General features: G+C 42.4%; 1 protein-coding gene across 10 annotated transcripts in view; it reads left to right on the forward strand.

Moving 5' to 3' along the window:
- Nucleotides 1-61: 61 nt before the first annotated feature.
- Parp11 (poly(ADP-ribose) polymerase family member 11) overlaps nucleotides 62-20,566 on the forward strand; it is a 40,680-nt gene continuing 20,175 nt past the window's right edge. Inside the window, exons 1-4 of one of the 10 annotated variants that reach the window (XM_052719789.1) lie at nucleotides 62-220; nucleotides 17,858-17,978; nucleotides 18,069-18,191; nucleotides 19,923-20,051. In XM_052719789.1, coding sequence (XP_052575749.1) covers nucleotides 19,926-20,051 — 126 coding nt within the window. In that variant the 5' untranslated portion in view covers nucleotides 62-220; nucleotides 17,858-17,978; nucleotides 18,069-18,191; nucleotides 19,923-19,925. The other 9 variants (XM_052719790.1, XM_052719792.1, XM_052719794.1 and 6 more) reach the window with 9 other exon arrangements.

The following is a 20,566-nucleotide window of genomic DNA, read 5'->3' on the forward strand; positions in this document are numbered from 1 at the left end:
TCTGATTGGCTATCTCTAGGCGGAAGTCCGGAGGCTCGATGGTCCGAAGACGCCAGCTTGTGACGGGGAGGGGGAGGAGGAAGGCTTCCGTAAAGGGTGCCTTTCGGTCCCTTAGCTCCCGGGGACCCTCGGAAAAAGGCCACCATACCGACCCCGCGGCTAACCCCTCCCTCAGGCTCTCTCCGCTCGATTTCGCACCGTTATGTGGGAAGCGAATCCGGTGAGTAGCCGGCGGGACGGGGCGGGCCCAGTGGGCGGGGTTGCCTGAGAAGGGCGGGAGGCGTTCCCGGGAACTCGCCCCCGCGGTGCCTCGGGCTCGAGGTTTGCGTTCCGGGTCGCGGGTGTCCTGGGCCTCGGGCCTCCCGCGGGTCGCGGTCCCGTGGCTTTGAGCCGTGGGAACGTTCGGTGGCCGCTTCCGCGCTTTTGCTTTACCCTTCTCGATTGTTGATTTTACTTCCGGGGGCTTCTCCGTCTTGGCTTTTTCCTTTATTTAATTTTTTGTGTTTTGTGTTTTGCTTTCTAATTGGAATTACTGGCTTTCGAACCTGCTAATGTCTTTCGCCCCCTTACCCTCATTGCTCCTTCCCGGTTTTTGAAGCTACAGAGGTTTTAGTCTCCTCTTTATGTACTGAGTCTCAGAGGATGACGTTCTAGGATGTTTTCTTTCCGTTGTTAGAACAATGATCTGGAATTTTTCTTGGTTTTCCTTCAGTAGTTCCTATGTCTGCAGGCATTTTTTGCTACTTTGCTTTCATTCATTCATTCATTCATTCATTCATTCATTCATTCATTCATTCAAACAAACAAACTCCAGCCCGCCACGAATGAGGAGTGAGATCTGTTTGTCAAGAATACTCAGCCCTTGTTATGGGAATATAGTAGTGAGAAAAAAATGTACACTCAAGTAAGAGCGTAGGAGTTGACCGGCAGAATCGCATTTCAAGAAATCTGTGGACTTACTATGTAAAACCTCAGAGGCTGAGCTAACCATTAAGTTGACTTTACTTGAAATAACCCTTTTGCTATAACCAGTAACTCCTCTCTTCCCGCTTCTGGAATGTATTTCCGGTTAAGTTTATCAGAAAATTCCCCGATGTTTTAAAGTTCGTACCCAGAAGAAATGACCCCATTGATTGGAATTCGGGTGCACATGTGGTTCCATTCCATTGCATCATGACAGTCATCAGATATTTTTGATTCATACATTATAATATTGCAATCAGTTCGAGTCAGAGGAAGGTACTTGTTTGGATATGATTTTAGCAAAACGGTTAGCATTGGGATGGCTTATAGATGTTCATACACACTTTCACTGTTAACTATCACGTATCTTCATTCTATATCTGTATCTCTGTACATGTATACATGGATATGGAGTCGGTTTTTATTAGTAGTCCCTTCCTATTGATTTCCCACAGACGCCCATTGCCAGGGTATAAATTGTGTTCAAGGTCACATACTATAAATTCTCTGAATTGTCTCTATGTGAACGTGGTATGTTTACAGTAGTATATTCAACTAGAATATAGTTATCCTGTTGCATAATAAATCCTTGTTGAATTCTTGACAGTAACTGGCTCAGTAATGCACTAAGAGGTCTCTGCTCACCCTGTTCATTTTTCCCTCATGATCACACTTACATTTGTACTATCGGGCCGGTTATACTTTGATGAGAGTTACAAAGGATCTAGTGAGTGACTCATGTATTTGGTTTATGTCACTATTTCTTTGTAAAAAAAAAAAAAAAGGCCCAGTTTTCTGTGCAGTCATATGTAAGACTTTTCTTAAGTTTTGTTAAGCAAGCTGACTTTTGTTAATTATAATGAACATACAGCCTTGGATTCTTTTTTTTTTTTTGATTCTTTTTTTTTTTTTTTTTTTTGGCTCTCTGTCATTCTCACATGGCTGAGTGCTATTGTGTTTTATTACCTGCTGGTACTGTTTTCTTTTTCTTTTCTCTTTTTTTTTTCTTTTCCTGTGAGCGCCTGAATGTTGTCAACAAGCACAGCTTAGTTTTCAAAAAATTATTTTATTATATGCGTATGAGTGTTTTGACTTCATAAATGTTTGTGCACCACGTTCAGTCAGTGCCCCCCAGAAGAGGGTATTGGATCCCCTGGAACTGGAGTTAGCTGCCATGTGGGTGCTGGGAATTAAACCGTGGTCCTCTAGAAGAGCAGCCAGTGTCTTAACCCTGGAGTCATTTCTCCAGCCCCCACAGCTTAGTTTTTATTTTATTTCATTTTTATTTTATGTCAACTTTGCATTTATGGGTTTCACCAATAATCTGTGAGTTTCTTTTGACAGAAGGGGCTTCTGGAAAGCTTGTTTAGCTTTTCCAGGGAATAAAATTGTCACTCTAAGCCATGTACATCTGGAAAGATTTAAAATCCAAACAGAAAAGTAAAGCAAACCCCTAACCACAGTGTACTATAAATATCAGTGCAGATAATATTTGCATTCCTGGCCAAATTCTTTTTGTAATGAGGGGAGGTTTTGTTAAATGATGGTTAATTGATTTTATCTAGTTTCCCTTGTAGTTTTGATAGTCTCCATGGCCTTAAGGTACAACCTGGGACCTGAAAATGATACCTCTTTTTACTCCTATGATAAAATAGCTACTATGTGAAAATTGTTTCACAATTGTTTCACAAATGTTTCGAGGGCATCTTAACACTGACCCTGGTGTAGACTCAGCTCCTGTCCGCTATGTTTAAAGTCTCCAGGAAGAGGTTAGAACATGGAAAATTACTGCAGATTTTACAATATTTCCTAGGTACCAAAGGTGACAACCCAAATTGAGATACCCAAGGAGGCATAAAGAAGTCTTATCCCATTTCACTGTTTTACTTTTGAATCCAAACATAATGTCTGTATTGTTTTGTTTAGCCAAGCCTTCTGCCTAAGCGAGTCAGGTTGACGGGTGGCAGGCAGTTCTGTGAGTTCTTGGTATCTCTCCATCTGTTGTCCCAGGAGAGACTCTGGGACATTTTCTCACTTACGAAAATGGCAGCCTCTAGGAAAAGTTAGAGGGTTACTGTCCCTGCTTTGACTCTGAACCCTGATTTTATCCTTCCTTTCTAGGCTGTTTGTCTGTGTCTTCTCTCTTTGCTAGGAATGGATTAAATATTTCCCTGGAATTGTTAGACAGGAGTAGGCTTTAGGTCTTCTCTGTCACAGATGAAGAGACTGAAAAGTAATAGACATTTGTTTAAGAGTTGTCTTAGTTAAGGTTCTATTGCAGTGAAGAGACAACATGACCACAGCAACTCTTTAAAGGAAAGCATGTCATTGGGGCTGGCTTTACAGAGGTTTAGTCCATTTAGTCCATGGAGGAAAGTATGGTGGCGCACAGACAGACATGGTACTAGAGAAGGAGAGTTCTACATCCAGATCAGCAGGCAGCAGGAAGAGAGAGACACACTGGGTCTGGCTTGAGCATCTGAAACCTATAGTCCACCCCCAGTGACACATTTCCTCCAACAAAGCCCTATCTACTCCAACAAGGTCACACATCCTAATAGTATTACTCCCTATGAGCCTATGGAGCCATTTTCATTCAAACTACCACAGGGTACACACTGTTTATTACACTGACAATGTCGTTATAGAAATTGTTAAATTCTTCCAAAAGCCATTTCTGTTTATTGACTCATATTGTTAGGATAATCTGACTTAGCTAAGGGACAGGAGAACGGTTTCCCCGAGATCACACACCACAGTTGTCTTCATAACCAAGCCCTCTTTCCGCTCCATTTTGATCGCTGGTGCAGTGATGATTTTCAGATGTTGGTCCCTGCTTTGTCTGCACAACCACCTTTTTCACTGTTATTTTATATTCACAACTGTTTCTTGCTTCCTTGGAGCTGTCAGTTTGTCTCTCTCATTCTTTCAGACTGCTGTCATTCTTAGCCATAGTCCACTCCTGCAGACTGGCTTCTGCCAACAATACTTTCCAGGTAGTCTCCAAGAATCTTTGGATCACCACATACAGTATCTTAGGTACCTTTGGCTGATTCTGTTTTTCAGCAACGTGGATGCCAATTACAGAGTTCCCCTCAAACCTTCTTTTTCATTGTTCCTGGAACTGTACACTCACTAGATTTCTTCTCTTTCCCCTTTTTATTTTGATTTCATTTTGTTTGTTTGTTTGTTTTTCCAGATAGGGTTTCTCTGTGTAGTTTTGGTGCCTGCCCTGGATCTCGCTCTGTAGACCAGGCTGGCCTGGAACTCACAGAGATCCGCCTGGCTCTGCCTCCCCAATGCTGGGATTAAAGGCGTGCACCACCACCACCACCACCACCACCACCACCACCACCACCACCGCCCGACTTTATTTTGATTTCATTTTATTTATTTGTTTATTTATTTATTGTGTGTGTGCATGGACACACCATAGCACAATAAAATGTCAGAAGACAGCTTGTGGGATCATTTCTCTCCCTCCACCATGTGTGTGACTTCCGGGGACTGAACTCAGGTTGTCAGGCTGGATAGCAAGTGCTTCTGCTGGCTGAGTCATCCTGCCCTTTTCTGAGGTTTGCTTTCAGTTACAGTTTTGAACTTAGCTGCACGGCCTCTTGAAACATCCCACCTTTGAGTTTTTTTTCCTTCAGCACAGTCCTTTCTTAGTAAGCTCCAAGGCTGTCCTTTGAACATACCTGCTAAGGGTCATCTTTAGTCTTGACTCCTCTCACTGCTTGTCCCTTTGGTGAAACTAAACCCTTGGTCATTAGTTCATTTCACTCAGCAAGTCATCAGGAAATGTTTTCTACTTACTAAATCAACATGATTCTGATACTTGAAGAGGGGAGTGCAAACATGAACTGAATCAGAGCCTGCCTGCCCATGAGGACACTCACCATATGCAGTGTGACTTGTGGTAAGAAAGTGGTATCTGAGGGTGTCTGGGTTGCTGGAAAGACCTGTTAAAGTAAGTTACATTTGAGTAAATTCTTATAGAAAGGAATCATATGAGATGACCAAAGCAAGCAACTCCCTCAGAGACCCTAGAAGGAAATAATATTAACTGAATAAACAGGAATTGTAAACAAGCCACTTCCAAAAACTGTGAGGAATGACAGAAACAGCTGGCTGCCTGGACAGTCACATGAGGTTTCTCTGCAATGTTGGGATATCAATCTTCGGCCTACAGGCTTAGCAATTTGACAGACTCATCTGTGAAGCAGCATTTTCTAAGTGCCTTCCTACCTTGTCTTGGCAAGGATTGGCAGTCCTTTCTTTGGTGTCCTGCTTGTCCATTTTGGACAGCATACTGTCAGCAGTCGAAGCAAGGGCATTTTCTTGCCCAGTGGCTAGTTTTTGCCACAATGAAAGTAAACTCCATATGGAGTTTCTTCAGTGCCCATCATCATCTCTGAAGTAGATTGGTACTGCCAGGAGCAGACATGTCTCATTGTCATAAAAAAAGAAAAAAACATCCGTTATTAAAACATCTTAAATGCCATATTCTGTAGATCTCTGAAGTGTTTGAAGATAACCTGTATATCTAAAATATATTTCTGCTTGACCTTGAAAACATACCTAATAAGTTTGATTGTAATGACTAACTACTAACCTGCATTTCTTTATTATCCTAAATAGTTGGTAATAACTTCCAAGGACTAGAAAATTGCATTACATTGTTAAATGAATTGTATAGGTATACTACCTTGAACAAGATTAGAAGTATATGTATAGTATTTTCTAACAAATCAATTTTGAATTTGTATCAATATACATAATTTGTATGCAGTATACAAAAATCCAATCCAATGTAAAGTATTTAAAACTAGTAGTTGCCTTTTAAAAGTAGATTCAATTATCTGCCTTTTTATCTTATCATATCTATATCTTCCCCTTTTTCCTTTTCAGAGTAGATTCAATAATCTACCCTTTTATCCTATCATTTCTGTATCTTTTTTTTTCAGAGTAATTTTTAATTGAACTGGGACTACATAAAGATCATTTGTGTTAAGTGTCTGTAGAGAAGAGCAGAAACAAACATTTAGGAAGACTTATGAATTATTTATTATGTATACAGCATGTATGACTGCAGGCTAGAAGAGGGCACCAGATCTCATTACAGATGGTTGTGAGCCACCATGTGGTTGCTGGGAATTGAACTCAGGACCTCTGGAAGAGCTGTCAGTGCTCTTAACCTTTGAGCCATCTCTCCAGCCCCGACTTATGAACTTTTATATGTGATATAACAATAGGCCAATTTACTCTTTTTCTTGGGACACTTTTTTCTGGATGATTTGTCCTTTTTCCTCAGATGTCTCATTTGTCCAGTGTTCTTCAGATTCCTTAGCCTTCATTCTCCTGAAAGACAAAAACAAAAACCCTTCCCCAGCCCTTTGGGGAGGTTCCTTTTTGGCAAGTTTTTTCTGACCAAATGAAAAGCATTTGTTAGTGGTTTAAGTTAATTTAAATTGAATGGTCATGCTGGTTGATAAACTATCACCTCTTCTAATTAAGAGGTCTCTCTTGTTCAAATCAAACCTGTATCAGTTTTGATGGTATCTATAGCTTTTCTTCTCCTGTAGAAACAAAAGCAAAACCTCATCTCCAACATAACACATATCCTGGTTTCTATTCTGAGGTCAGCACATCTTTAAAGTATACAGGATGATTTAATTCTGTAGTTTTTTTCTATTATCCATTGTCTCTCAGCAGCTGTTGTTATTTTCTCATTAGTGCTGAGAAAATTCAAAGTTAATAGAGCATTATGTAATCTATTTCTGGGGTTTTTTGTTACCCCTTTCTGTTTATTTAGCATATCCTTTAGAGTTTGATTTGATCTTTCTATGACTGCTTGACCTGTAGTAGGATTGTGTGGTATACCTGTAATACGCTTTATATTGTAATACACAAAACACTGTTTCATTTTACCAGAGACATATGCTGGAACATATGTTTTTCGAGACAAGGTTTCTCTGTGTAGCTTTCCTGGATCTCACTCTGTAGACCAGACTGGCCTCAAACTCACAGAGATCCGCCTGCCTCTGCCTCCTGCGTGCTGAGATTAAAGGCGTGCGCCACCACCACCTGCCTTTCTTTACTTCTTAAAAATTCTTTCTAAAGTATCTACATTTGAATCAGCTAGTAAAATATCATCCATGTAATGATAAATTATAGATTTGGGAAATTGTTTACATATTACTTTCAATGGCTATCGTATAAAATATTGGCACAGGGTTGGGCTATTTAACATTCACTGTGGGATAACCTTCCACTGATATCTCTTAACTGGCTGGGAATTATTATGAGTAGGTACCGATAAGGCAAATCTTTCTCTGTCTTTTTCTTGTAAGGGTATTGAGAAGAAACAGTCTTTTAAATCGATAGCTATAAGAGGCCATCCTTTAGGTAACAGAGTAGGCAAAGGAATTCCACATTGTAGAGAGCCCATTGGCTGGATTACCTTGTTAATTACTCTTAGATCTGTTACCATTCTCCACTTACCAGATTTCTTTTTAGTAACAAATGCAGGAGTATTCCAAGGGCTGGTTGATCTTCAATATGCTGAGCATTTAACTGCTCTTGTACCAGCTCTTCTAAAGCCTGCAGTTTCTCTGTTGTTAAAGACCATTGCTGATCTGTGAGTTCGAGGCCAGCCTGGGCTACCAAGCGAGTCCCAGGAAAGGCGCAAAGCTACACAGAGAAACCCTGTCTCGAAAAACGGAAAAAAAAAAAAAAAAAAAAAAAAGACCATTGCTGAACCCATACAGGCTTGTCTGTTAACCATTTTAAAGGTAGAGCTGTTGGTGTCTTTGAAAGATAAGCAGCTGTTGTGCCCTGTTCTTGTACAATCTGGATGGTCAGTGTCTGTTCTTTATAATACCTCCTGATATTTATCTCAGAAATATGTGTTAGTTTATGGTTTGTTTCTGAGGTTGGAGGAATGTTAATCTGGGTATTCCATTGTAATAGATCATTGCCCCATAGATTTATAGCTATATTAGCCACATATGGCTTTAATTCTCCTCTTTGTCCTTCTGGCCCAATAAATTTGACCCATCTTGCACTCTGTTTCACTTGAAATAATGTTCCAATCCCTAACAGCTGAATATTTACCTCCTAAAGAGGCCAATTTGGATGCCAAGATTCTGGTGCAATTATTGTTACATCCTCACTTGTGTCTACAAGGCCTTCAATGAAAACGTCATTTATTTGTATTTTTAATTTTGGTCTTTGTTTATTTATAAAAGTTTGCCAAAAAATTTGCTGTATGGTGTCTCCTGAATTTTTTGTTCTCTCTGATATAGCTGTTCTATCTTCCTGAGCAGTATGGTTTTTTACAATAGGCATTTGGCTATTTAATTGCTCTGGGAAAGGGTTTCTTCTACCATGGCAGGAAAGGACCGGACTGAATTTGCCATGGGGGCCTGCGAGAGGCCCCTGAGGGAGTTTCCCAACTGCAGAGGTAAAGGATTACCCTTGTTGATGTACATACATTAGTTAAATGTTTGCCTTTACCACACCTTCTGCATAATCCAGAAGGGATAGGCATTCTCTTGCCATTGTTCCTTGAAAAAAAACATTGTTTCTACTAATGCCCTGTTTACAGTCCTTTTTTAGGTGACCTTGTTTACCAAAATTGAAACATTTGACATTTTGATTTTTCTTCAAACCTCTGGAAATCACTTCTCCTATCCAAGCATCATCATGATCATGAGATTCAATATTGATTGAATCTCTGATCATTTCTTCCAAGGATGCTGATCTTGCCTTTAATAGCCTAATTACCCCTTTGCAATGTACATTAGCATTTTCAAAAGCCAGAGATTCAATTATTTGTCTAGCTTCTGAATTTGGCTTCATTGTATTTACTGCTGAAGTTAATCTTTGTAAGAAATCAGCGAGGGTTTCTTTTGAGCCCTGTATAACTTTTGTAGATGACTCAATTTTCTTTCTTATTTCTTCAATTCTGTCCCAAGCATTCAAGTCTTCTTTGCGTCATAAAGCCAGGGTGTAGTTATCACATAAAGATTGTCTTTGTACTTCAGCATAATTGCCCTCTCCAAGAAGTTGGGAAATTTCAATACCTCTAGCCCTACTCCATTGTTCAGGGGTCTTAGCTTCATCCTTCCACCAAGTCCTCCATTGTAATTGGGGAACCAGCCTCAAAGACTGCTGTAACCAACTCTCCAGTCTTGAGGATAATTCTATTACAAGTTGACTAGAGTTTTAACATCTGCTTCACAAAAGGTGAGTGCATGCCATATGAAACTATCACTTCCTCAAATCTCCTCAAATCTAACGTTTGCGCAGGAGTCCATTCAGCTCTTATACAGTCTTGGGGATACTTATCATTTGGCAGTTCCTGTAAGGTTACTGGATAAATTAGCATCGCTGTTTGAAAGCCTTAGGCTGCTTCTCTGTAACCTTATAATGCACTGTTGAGATTGCTTTTCCTTTAGATTCCTCTGTCTGGGTCTGAATATCTCTATGATCTGTTTCAGTAAGTTTTTCTAAGACTTGTATCTTGGCACTCATATCAACCAACTTTTTTAGGGATAAAACAAGAATGATCAGCCGGGCGGTGGTGGCGCATGCCTTTAATCCCAGCACTCGGGAGGCAGAGACAGGTGGATCTCTGTGAGTTCGAGGCCAGCCTGGTCTACAGAGCGAGATCCAGGAAAGGCGCAAAGCTACACAGAGAAACCCTGTCTCGAAAAACAAACAAAAAAAAAAAACAAGAATGATCAAACTGATCATATTTATAATTGACATTATGTAAATCCTATCCAAGTTAATTATCCTGTCATTTAATTGTTCCATTTTCAAACCATCTAGCATATTGTCAAACAGAGACCTAACTCCCTTCATTGTAATAATGTCTCCCTGCCCCCCCATACAAGGTTTCTCTGTAGATGTAACCAACGGTCTTATAAAATAAGAAACACAGAGCCAATTCAGAGAAGAAAGCCAAGAGGTCAGAGCTAAGAGCCTCACCCTTCCTGATTCAGGGATCCTCCCCAGCCAAGAGAGCTCTCCGCAAAAGGGCCTACTTCCTGTGTGTCTGTCTTTAAAGTCTTCCTGTTCTGCCTTGTCATTGGTTGTAAACCCAAACATGTGACTGCCTCGTCACTGCCTGAATGTACCGCCCTCCAGGTCCTTAAAGGCGTGCGCCACCGCCGCCATGCCTTTGCTATGACTCTAATAGCTCTGACCCCCAGACAACTTTATTTATTAACATACAATTAAAATCACATTTCAGTACAAGTAAAATACCACCACATTTCTCTGTGTAACTTTGGAGTCTTTCCTGGAACTCACTCTGTAGCCCAGGCTGACCTTGAACTCACAGAGATCTGCCTGCCTCTGCCTCCCGCGTGCTGAGATTAAAGGTGTGCGCCACCACCACCCAGCATGTTTCCCATTTTTTAATGTGGGAATAAACTGTCTTTTTTTTTTTTAAACTAATTCCCCATTTTAAGAAATCTCAGTTGACTCACCAAATCTAACAGTGACAATTCAGGTGACAGTGAAATGAGGCAGCTACCTAGTGTGGCGGAAGCCTGAGGAGGGGATCCAGGGAAAGCCACAACCCTCCGGTTGAGGGAAGAAGCCAAAAAGCCAACCGTCTGCACTTGCTTGAATGTGGCTAACTCCTGTGGCTTTTGGAGCCCAAAGGCCCATGGAGTCTGCTGCAGAAAGGCTGCAACAAAAACATAGCCAGCAGGGTAGGGACTCCAGCTGCATGTAATTGTGGCTACATGTAGCTTCGGCTTGTGCCTGTGGCCGCAAGGTAAGCGGCTTTTCTTTTTTTGTGTGAAATCGTGCCCCACGTTCAGTGCCAGATGTTGCATGAATTCTAATTGGTCTTATAATAAAAACCTGGAGCCAGATGTGGTATAAATGCTGAAAGATCAGAGGAAACAAGCCACAGCCATTTCTAAACTCACCAACTCCTCAGCCTAAAGGGGAAGATCCTGTCTCCATGAATCCTCAGACTGAATGCCCCTGATTCCTCAGCCGGAAAACCCTGAGTTCCTGCCTCTTCCCACCTTATATTCCTTTCTCCGCCAAGCCATATCACTTTCTGTCTCAACCTTCCTAGTGCTGGGATTAAAGGTGTGTGACCCCCAAATACTGGGATTAAAGGTGTGAGCCATCACCACTCTTGTAGCCCAGGGTGGCTTTGAACTCATAGAGATCCAAATGGATCTCTGCCTCCCAAGTGCTAGAATTAAAGGTGTATGACATCACCACCTGGCCTGTATGTTTAATATAGTGGTTGGCTCTGCCTTCTGATCTTCAGGCAAATTTTGTTAAGAGTACAAAGAAATTATCACCACAAAAAAGGGCTTTTTTTTTCTTTTTCTTTCTTTCTTTTTTTTTTTTTTTTTTTTTTTGTGGGAGCCCACAGAGGTTTCCTGGTGAGATTGGAGGTTGCTTTACCAGCAGGGCTGAATAAGAGAATGATTGGACCATGGGCCTGGGTACCAGGTGTTTGGAAGGGTCTACACTTGATTGTATGTAGCAAGGGGGAAGTCTTTTACCTCGCCTCTTGGCATTGTTATAAAAAGCCCTTTGGAATAAAGTTCTGGTCCAGTGGATAAGGATCCAGGTCCTCCTGAGGCTATCCTGTGTTTCTGTCTTTCCTTTCGTCGCCTAAGTAACTCTTTCTATCTAAATACCTCTTACTTCTCCCTCCTAAAGGGTTCCCTGGACATAAATGTTGGAGTGGGTCTCCCACAATTTTTGCAGCCTCTTGTAAGGCGCCTATGTCTCACTTGACTCTGGTTAGCCCAAGATGTAGGTTAGACCCAGGTGCTTCAATATTTTTCCCACTGAGGTTTTACTAAATTAGGACTAAAAAGTCCTATGTCATAAGTGTGGGTTGTATTTGCTTGCCCCGTGAGGTCTTTTGGACTGAAGATCAAACACAACTTGAGATGCCTGGGTAGATTCCTCCCTGAAGACTCTTTATAGTGCTCTGTCAGTTGTCAGATTAAATGACCTTACATTATTAAACAGCTCTGAGTGTGTTTCAAACATAGGAACAAATGGATTCTTCAGTCATTTCTTGACAGCTTCAGTGTAGGGAAAGTGTAACACTGGGGTAGGGTTTGAAAACCTGATCTCAGCATTAAAAACTGGACTATTTTGGGGCTAGGGGTGGAGCTCACTGATAAGAGTATGTCCCTGGCATGCACAAGGCCCTGGATTTCCAAACTACATAAACTGGGCATGATGGTACACGCCTATAATCTTTGGGTTGGTAAGATGGAGGCAGGAAGATCTGAAGTTCAAGGTTGTCCTTGACAGTGTAGTGAGTTTGAATCTAGTCTGAACTGAATGAGATCCTATAATAAAAAAAAAAAAAAAAAAGAGTATTTGGGCCTTGAAGTTGTAGGTTGGAGTTATTTAAAACTCTATAGGCAGCATGGGGTGGAAGGGAACTGGCTCTATGTAGTAAGGTGATTACAAGCTTATCTCCATTGTAGTCTGGAACTGTAGGAAGTGAGCTTTGGAAATGTCTGCCCTGAGAGAAGCACAGGTGCAGCTTGAGGCCCTGAGCCCCTGAGCCTTGTTACAGCAGTTTGTCCAGACGTTTATGCCTGGAGTGGGTCAGGGGAATGTCTGTTTTCCCTCAGGATTATAGAGCTCCACCCAGGTCAGTCAAGGTAGGTGCTACCATGCATGGCTCCTGATACACACCAGTGTGCTGCTGCCAGTGATTCTCAGTAGAAATCCTGCGGTGTTTACTGAGCAACAACTGTGCTGTGTTCTGGGAAAGGACACGGTGACGCTTGCACGTGATTTCTGCTGGACTTTATCTCTGTGCTTTTTGTTTTGTTTTTTCTTTTTCCTTTGCTGATTGTATTCTCTATCCTTGTCTGTAATAAAATCTACAACGTCAACAACTTCTGAGTCTTAGAAAATCATTCACCCTGAAGGAGGAATGAGAGGCGTAGGTGACATCTGAAAACAACATCTGGCTGTGTAGCCCAGGCTGGGCCCAAGCTAATTCTCCTACCTCTAGTATTACTAATGCTAAAATTCCAGGTAGGTGCTACCATGCATGGCTCCTGATATACACCTCAGTGAAAGACTCAACATTTCTCCCTAAGATCAAGAACAAGGCAATGATGCCCATTCCTTATTGGAAATTGCTTTAGAAGTTCTAAGAAAAGAAAGCAACACAAGAGATACTGAGATGCTAGGAGAAAGATGGAAAGGCCACAAGGGCGATTCTTAGGCCGTGCTCCTGTTAGGAGGCATTTGTCACAGAATGCCTTCTCATCTGTCTGCAACTTTGCTGACTGCTTCTCCTGGGGCTCTCCTCTAATTCAGAGTCTAGTAAATTCTCCATTTTGGCTGTTAGTACTTTTCAAATCCAGAACTTCTAGTTGTTTTCATAATACCCACTGTTGTTGGATCTGTATGCCACTCCAAAGCTAATACTTGGGCATGAGCTCTTGGGAAAAGAATCAGCTTTATTAAAGGCCAGAACCCTAAGAAAAGGGGAAGAAACCTCAGGTACAGGAGCAGGCGTTTAGAGGGAGGGAAGGATATTCAGGGGGCAGCATGCGGAAGGCTGTAAGTTGCTAGGCTCTTCCTCATCCAGGTCACATCTCTGCTTACTATTCTTTGCTCTGACCAGATCATTGCAGTCAGCCTTGACTTTCTGGACTAGTTCTGTAATTCCTTAGACAAACACTTTTTCTCCAAGTTAAAACTCATGGCAGTTTACATGCTTTGTGTCATTCCATGCCCAGAACTAAAGAAATAAGGAGGGGCATGGTGTTATCTGAATGCCACCAGATGTTTTAGGTTCCATAAATCCAAAGAAAGAGTTAATGTTCTAGTCATTTAGGTGTGACTTTTCTTTAGAATTTATAATACTGGACAAGGGAGATAACATGAATCTGCAAAGGGCAATTCCCAAAGGAATGACCACTGTTACATTATCTCTTTTCTTTAATTTTAATTAATTAATTAATCGACAAAGTCTCTTTTTGTAGTCCAGGATAACCTGGAGCTTGCTTTGTAGCCCAGATTGGCCTTGAACTTTCAGACTTTGTGCCTCAGGCTTAAGGATGAAAGACATGCACCACCATATTTAGGGCTGGTCTCTGTTTGCTTAGGCATTTTCATTGTTAATTGTCCTGGTTTTGGTTGCATGTTTCATACATTCCTTTCTGTGTATGTGTGTGGAAACCTGGGTATTCAGTTAAAGCAATTAATTCATTTGAGGCAGAGCCTCCTTATACAACCTGGGCTAGCCTTGAACTCAGTGATCCTCCTGCCTCCACCACCTAAGTGGTGGGATCACAGGCAAATAACACCATGTCTGACTCTGAAAACCGGTTAGTTTATTGTATTAGTTCTGACCTCTTGGTGGCTGCTGTAGTTTGGGCTCCGTCACTGTGTGGTTTGGTTACTTGGTTGAATGTATGAATGGAGCCTTCTTCACACTGTTTCACCTCCTGTCCTAACTGCTCAGGCAGCACTTCCAAGTTGACAAGTAATGGGTGAAGGTTGTGCTGAGTCCCCTAGGTGGTCAGGTTTGAACTCTTCAGAAGCTGCTGTTGTGGATGAGTGAGGCTTTGTTTGTTTGTTTTTGTTTTCATTTTTGGAGAGGTGCTGTATTAATATTTACTCAGAAATAGGTTTTCCTTTTTTTTTTTTGGTTTTTTTAATCTAGGGCTTCTCTGTGTAACAGCTCTGGCTGTCCTAGAACTTGCTTTGTAAACCAGGCTGGCCTCGAACTCACGGAGGTTCACCTGCCTCTGTCTCCCCAGTGCTGGGATTACAGGCATGTGCCACCACTGCCTGGCAGAGGTTTTCCTTTTGGACCACTCCCCCAGAGGACCTAAGCATGGACTTATCATCTTCCATACTGCTGGGGGTAACTGAGCTATATATTTAATTGTATGAAAATGCCATAATGAAACCTATTACTTGTAAGCTAACTTATACATTAGTTCTTGGGGTCGGTGAGATGGCTCAGTGGATAAAGATCCTTGCTGCCGAGCTTGACAGCCTAAGTTTGACCCCTGGGATCCACATGGCGGAAGGAGAAGTGACTCTGGAAAGTTGTCCTCTGAGCCACGGCACACATGTGCAGGGCACACAAATGCATGTATATGCACACACTAAATAAACAACAAGATTTGAAAAATTCAATAAAAAAATCAGCGCCTGCTTCACAGCTTTTGCCCATGGATCAGAGTAACTTCCTGTGTAGTCAGTGTTTGTCAGCAATGATGGTGAAGCCCTTTGCCTTCGTGTGTTGGCGGGGATGTCTGTCACGTAGGAGCATTTTCAGGTCTGCCCAGTGTCTTGCTCTGCTCGTTCCTAGGTGGGTACAAGCTTCAGGCTGTTCATAGTCTTTCATCTGCAGCAGTGCCTGATCCAAGAGGGCTCCTCCCTGGAGTCTCCTCTTCTCTGTATGAACTGCCGCTTCTGCCATTCCTCTCGGGTCCATACCTCCATTTCCCCGTTTTCATGAAGCATCTACTGTAGCCCAGAATTCCCTTAGCCTCAGGGTCCTCTGCTCTCTCCTCCAAACAGAGCTGCTCCCGCAGGCAGAGCTGAGGACTTCTTCCTTGTGTCCATTTGCCCTTGGGCAGAGTCCCTGTGTCTCTGTACCTGCAGCTCAGGGTGGCAGCCCTATTTTCCCAAGGTGGCATTCTACTCCTTGAGAGGACACTAGGTGAGGGAGTTAGCAGCCCTTTCACCTTCCTGGCTCCATCCTCTTGGCGTGAAGCTTCTCCCCGGCAGCAATTTGGACTGGCAGCAATCAGGACACAGTGTCTCAGGCTGCCTGGTTTAAATAGAAGTGGACTCTGGGGAGGGGAGGGAGTTTGTCTTCTCTTGTTTTTGTCTGGAACAGAACTTCTGCCCTTCCTCAGCCTGGGGGTGCAGGGGCCCCATCTTTGGCTGTGCACAGAAGAGCCCCAGGACAGATGATGGTCAGTTTCTTGTGTGTATTCCATCACTTGCAGAACTCCCTAAGCACTCTCCAGAGTGAAATGATTTTGAAAGCAGTTTTACTAGTTGAAAAGCCAATCTTCTGGGAAGAGGATCCACTTCCAGAGTTCCTTATTCTATTAGGATGGAAAGTCCACCCCTTACCAACTTTTAGTAGCAGGTTTGGAAACATATATATGTACACATATACGCAGACACCCCCCCAATGACCTGAGTTCCATCTCTAGGACCCACATGGTGAAAGCAGAGAACTGACGTCTACAAGTTGTCTAATGACTCCCACACATGTGCCATGACATGTGTGTGCTATGGTACATGCATGCCCATACAAATGCAATAAATAAACAAAACGTTACTTTGTGTATGTGCATGCACTTATGTTTTGAGACAGTGTCTCCCAGCATACCCATGCGTGCCTTGAACTTGCCTTTTCCTGCCTCAGCCCCACAAGTGCTGGGAATTCAGGTGTGTCATAAGGTTCAGTGCTGATTCTTCTTCATCTCCATGTGTGACTTCCTCAAGTATGCTTATGCTAATAAAATAACTTACACTTTGTAGTAACACTCTGACTAGAAGTGGTAAGTCTGGAATGCAGCATTGTGTTCCGGCAGATGGATCAGGATTTGACTTTGAACTCATCTTCCCTGTTACTTTTCATTACATGATTCAGGTGGAATGTGCCCAGGTGCTGTGAATACAGCTCTTCATTAGAATGGATGGCCTTGGAGACAGGCTCCACCAGTGTACACACTGGAAAACGAGAAGGATGCGTTGCCACTTGATGCTGGCTGTTTCTTTTTGTAGCCTTCTGCACAGGAAGCATCGTTTCCTCCCAGTTAGAAAGAGGAAACTCAGGCCGAATGTGGCATTGTTACTGAACTAGCCCATTCATCTAACATGCATTAAGTGCCTTCTCCGTGTTAGATAACTTGCACGTGCTCTTTTGATTACCTGTAGACGTATCCTAACTAGAGCCATCATTACTATAGTGACAGCATTCTAAATTATTTCATTTAAGCCAATTTTCTCTTGGTGCCAAATTATACAAAATAGCCATTCCTTTGGAGAGGAAATGCACTATAGAAGATGCTGTGGCTTTTATGATATGAAATGAATTGTGTGAAAGAAAGCCAGTGCATCTGTGAAGCTTGGCAGCAAAGGAGATGAGGACTGACTGTCGGTGGAAATGAGGCTGAGGGGCGGGCACCTGGAGGGGGATATAACCCCAGCATGACTCAAGGGCTTCTTTAATCTTCTCTGTACTGCACACTCTGTGATTTTAGACAAAATAATCATATCATTTGCTGCTTTGTATTTTCCCTGACTTTAATTGGAAAGTAATGTCTTCTCTCTCCTGTACATGGGACTATGGAGGAAAAAAATAGTATAAATTGTGACCAGGAACTGGCCTAGCTAGTCAGAGCTCAGTCAGAGTTATTTATGGCAGGGAGTTCCCCTCCTTCCCCTCCCTCTCTTCCTTTTCCTCCCTCTTTTCCTCCCTCCCTCTCTCCCTTCCCGTCCTCCCTCCCTCTTTTTCTGTTCTCTGCTTTCTCCCTCTTTCCCTCAGATCTCACTGTGTTTCTCAGGTTGGCCTTGAACTCGTGGACTCAAGTGATGGTCCTGCTTCAGCCTCAGTAGCTGGGACAGGCTGCAGTGCCTGGTTCGTAGACGGGCCTGCAATGCCGGCTCGGGCACAGGGTCAGAGCGCAGGGCACACACTGGGCTGCAGCCATAGGAGGAACCTTTCTGTGGCTCTGTTCCTTTTCTAGTAGAGAAAACACCGAACCATGGCCCAGTATTATCTTAGGTATTTGCTTCAAGCTTGTCTTTGCAATTTTTCAGGTATTTCCCAATCAAGAGCTAACCCTGGGTCCCCCCCCCCCCTTTCTTTCTTGCTCTCTCACAGTGCAATGGCCAAGCAGTGTGAAGAGTCCTGGAAGAGGAGAGCAGGTGTGTGGACTAGTTAGCAGGACCGTTGATTCTACATTCTAAGTCATCGTCTTTATCATCCAGTGGAGACACACAAGGTAAATAGTGCATTCTAACCTGGAACACTGATCCCAGACTCTTCTGTTCTGTTCTGTTTTTTTGTTTGTTTGTTTGTTTGTTTTTTCCAGCAGTTAATCGACTTGTAAAACATGAAGGAATGAAACCAAGGACATATCAGAAAAGTATTCCTTGGGAAGTTGCTGGACATGAATAAAAAAATCAAAATTAACTAGTCCCTTCACGGAGCACAGGTACTCATCCTAACCACCCAGCAAGGAAGGAACTTTAGTTTCTGCTCTGTGCTGGGGAATGTGGCTTAAACAAAATAGTGGAGACTTATCCTGGGTTACACAGCTTTTACATTTTATATAGTGGCATAAAAATATTTTTCAGCTTATTGGGAAATACAGATTCATTGTTAAAGACGATTAAAGGTATAGGGGATTATATTTTTGGTATATCACCCGTGTAGATGTGTATATACAGGATTCTACAGCACACACACATATACACAGACACACACCCCTGAGAGATGCATTGTAAAGTGATACCATTGGTTAACTCTGGAAAAGGAATGTAAGGGAATGCCTGTGGTGGGCAGACAAGCCTTCAGCTTGAGTACTCTGCCTTTTTTGCAAGTCATATGCTAGTTGTACAAATTTATTTATGTATTAAATTTATTTATTCATTTATTTATTTTTGGTTTTTTGAGACATGGTCTCTCTGTATAGCTCTAGATGTCCTGTAACTCACTCTGTAGACCAGGTTGGCTTTGAACTCACAGAGATCTACCTGCCTCTGTCTCCTGAATACTAGGGCTAAAGGCATGTGCCACTATGCCCAGAAAGTTCTTTGTTTAGTTTTTTTTTCTACATCTCCTTTATAAGAAGCTACAGGGCTTCTCTATTGTAGTCTAGACTGGGATGTCACCCATCCAAGTACCAACTAGGTCTGACCCTTCTCAGCTTTGGAGATCAAGCATGTTCAGGGTGATATGGCCATAGACTAGACTAGTTGTGCGAATTTAAATCAATAATGTAAAAACCTTTAGAGAATGATGATAGGAAGTCAAGTTCCAAGTGAAGTTAAATCATTTTGATCAGCCACTTGGTTCTTTTTTCAAAGATTAGGTACACATGAGTTAATGTTCTAGTCAGCATTATAAAACCCACTGATCATGAAGCATAAAACAGTATAACATGTTGCCTATATGTACAGACCCTGAGGCCAGTCTGCCTGAGCTTAGCTTCCCCATTGTGTGACCTCTCTGTCTTAGTTTCCTAATTTCTACCAGGAGTACCTGTCTCATATAGGTTGTTGTTAAGCCTAAATAAGTCATCTCTACAGTTCTTACACCAATTCTTGACATATAGTAAGAGCCATATAAGGGTTGGAGATTGTCGTCACTGCTGTCATTATCCTCTTAACATCTTGGTGCTTAGAAGACACTATGACAGGTTATCATATCTATTCAAACTCCTTTCCTGTGTCCATGTGTGCATGTATTACTCATGCATATATCCATGTGTTTATGAAAGCAAGTATAGATATATTTTAACTAAAACTTTATTATTATAGTATTCTTTTCTTTTATAGCCTTTTTTTTTATGCCTCAGGTCATATTTTAGAAATGTCTCTTCATGACATTAAATAGGATGACTATTCAAAATAGAAAAACAGATGTATCTGATCTTAAGTAGTTGTGGTGCAGGGGCACCTGACAGTCAAGCGAATGACGAATTATTTCCTGGGGCTCTATGGGTATTGACATATCCCAACCAAGAAGGATCATCAGCCTGATGTGTTAAGCAGCACTAACATTTTCAGTTGCTTATCTTCAAGGCCAGTCTGCAGATAGCTGTCAGATGTCACTGTGTGAAAGAAGTTGGAACCTGGTTCTTGGTAATGAAGTAGAATGTTCCATAGCAAGCACATTGGTCATTAATGGGTGTTTCCTCCTCTACCTCTCACTGGCTTTCCAGAAGATGTTTCACAAGACAGAGGAATTCTTTCCCAAGAAGATGGAGAGTGATGTGGATGACATGGACACATCAGACACGCAGTGGGGCTGGTTCTACCTGGCGGAGTGTGGGAAGTGGCACATGTTTCAGGTACCCTGGCCGAGCTTCACAGGCAAGGGCTCGCTGCTGTGTCATCATGTTCACGGGGCCCTGCAGAGACCAGCCCTGATGGAAACCAGAGTAGCCAGAGGTCTGTTTCTTCCCCCGGCGGTAGCCTCTTAGAAGCAGTGGTAAGCTTAGACAGGGAGCAGGCCTGGGTGAGGGACTCTGGCACATACAATCACATCCAGGTTCGATCTGATGGAAAGAGAGGGTGGGAAGCACTCTGGGTGTCCTGTTAGGTGCTGTATGCATCCTGTGTGTCCTCACAACAGCTCTGAAGCAGACGGCACTGCTCTATCTGCTGTCAAAGAACGGGGAACTCAGGAAAGCTCACTTGCTTGGTCCAAGTTGCAGAGTGAGTTTAGCTGAGGTTTGAACCCCCACACAAGAACTTGTAGATTGGGGATGTTTTTTTCCCTCCCACTGTTTGGTTATCAGGCTGGTGAAAGCTTTACTTGAGCCACTTAGTGTAATCATTAGGTAATGTGTGAAACTCATGATAG

The sequence above is a fragment of the Peromyscus californicus genome, unplaced genomic scaffold, assembly GCF_007827085.1.
Source record: "Peromyscus californicus insignis strain IS unplaced genomic scaffold, ASM782708v3 Scaffold_6__1_contigs__length_162567912, whole genome shotgun sequence".
Taxonomy (NCBI): domain Eukaryota; kingdom Metazoa; phylum Chordata; class Mammalia; order Rodentia; family Cricetidae; genus Peromyscus; species Peromyscus californicus.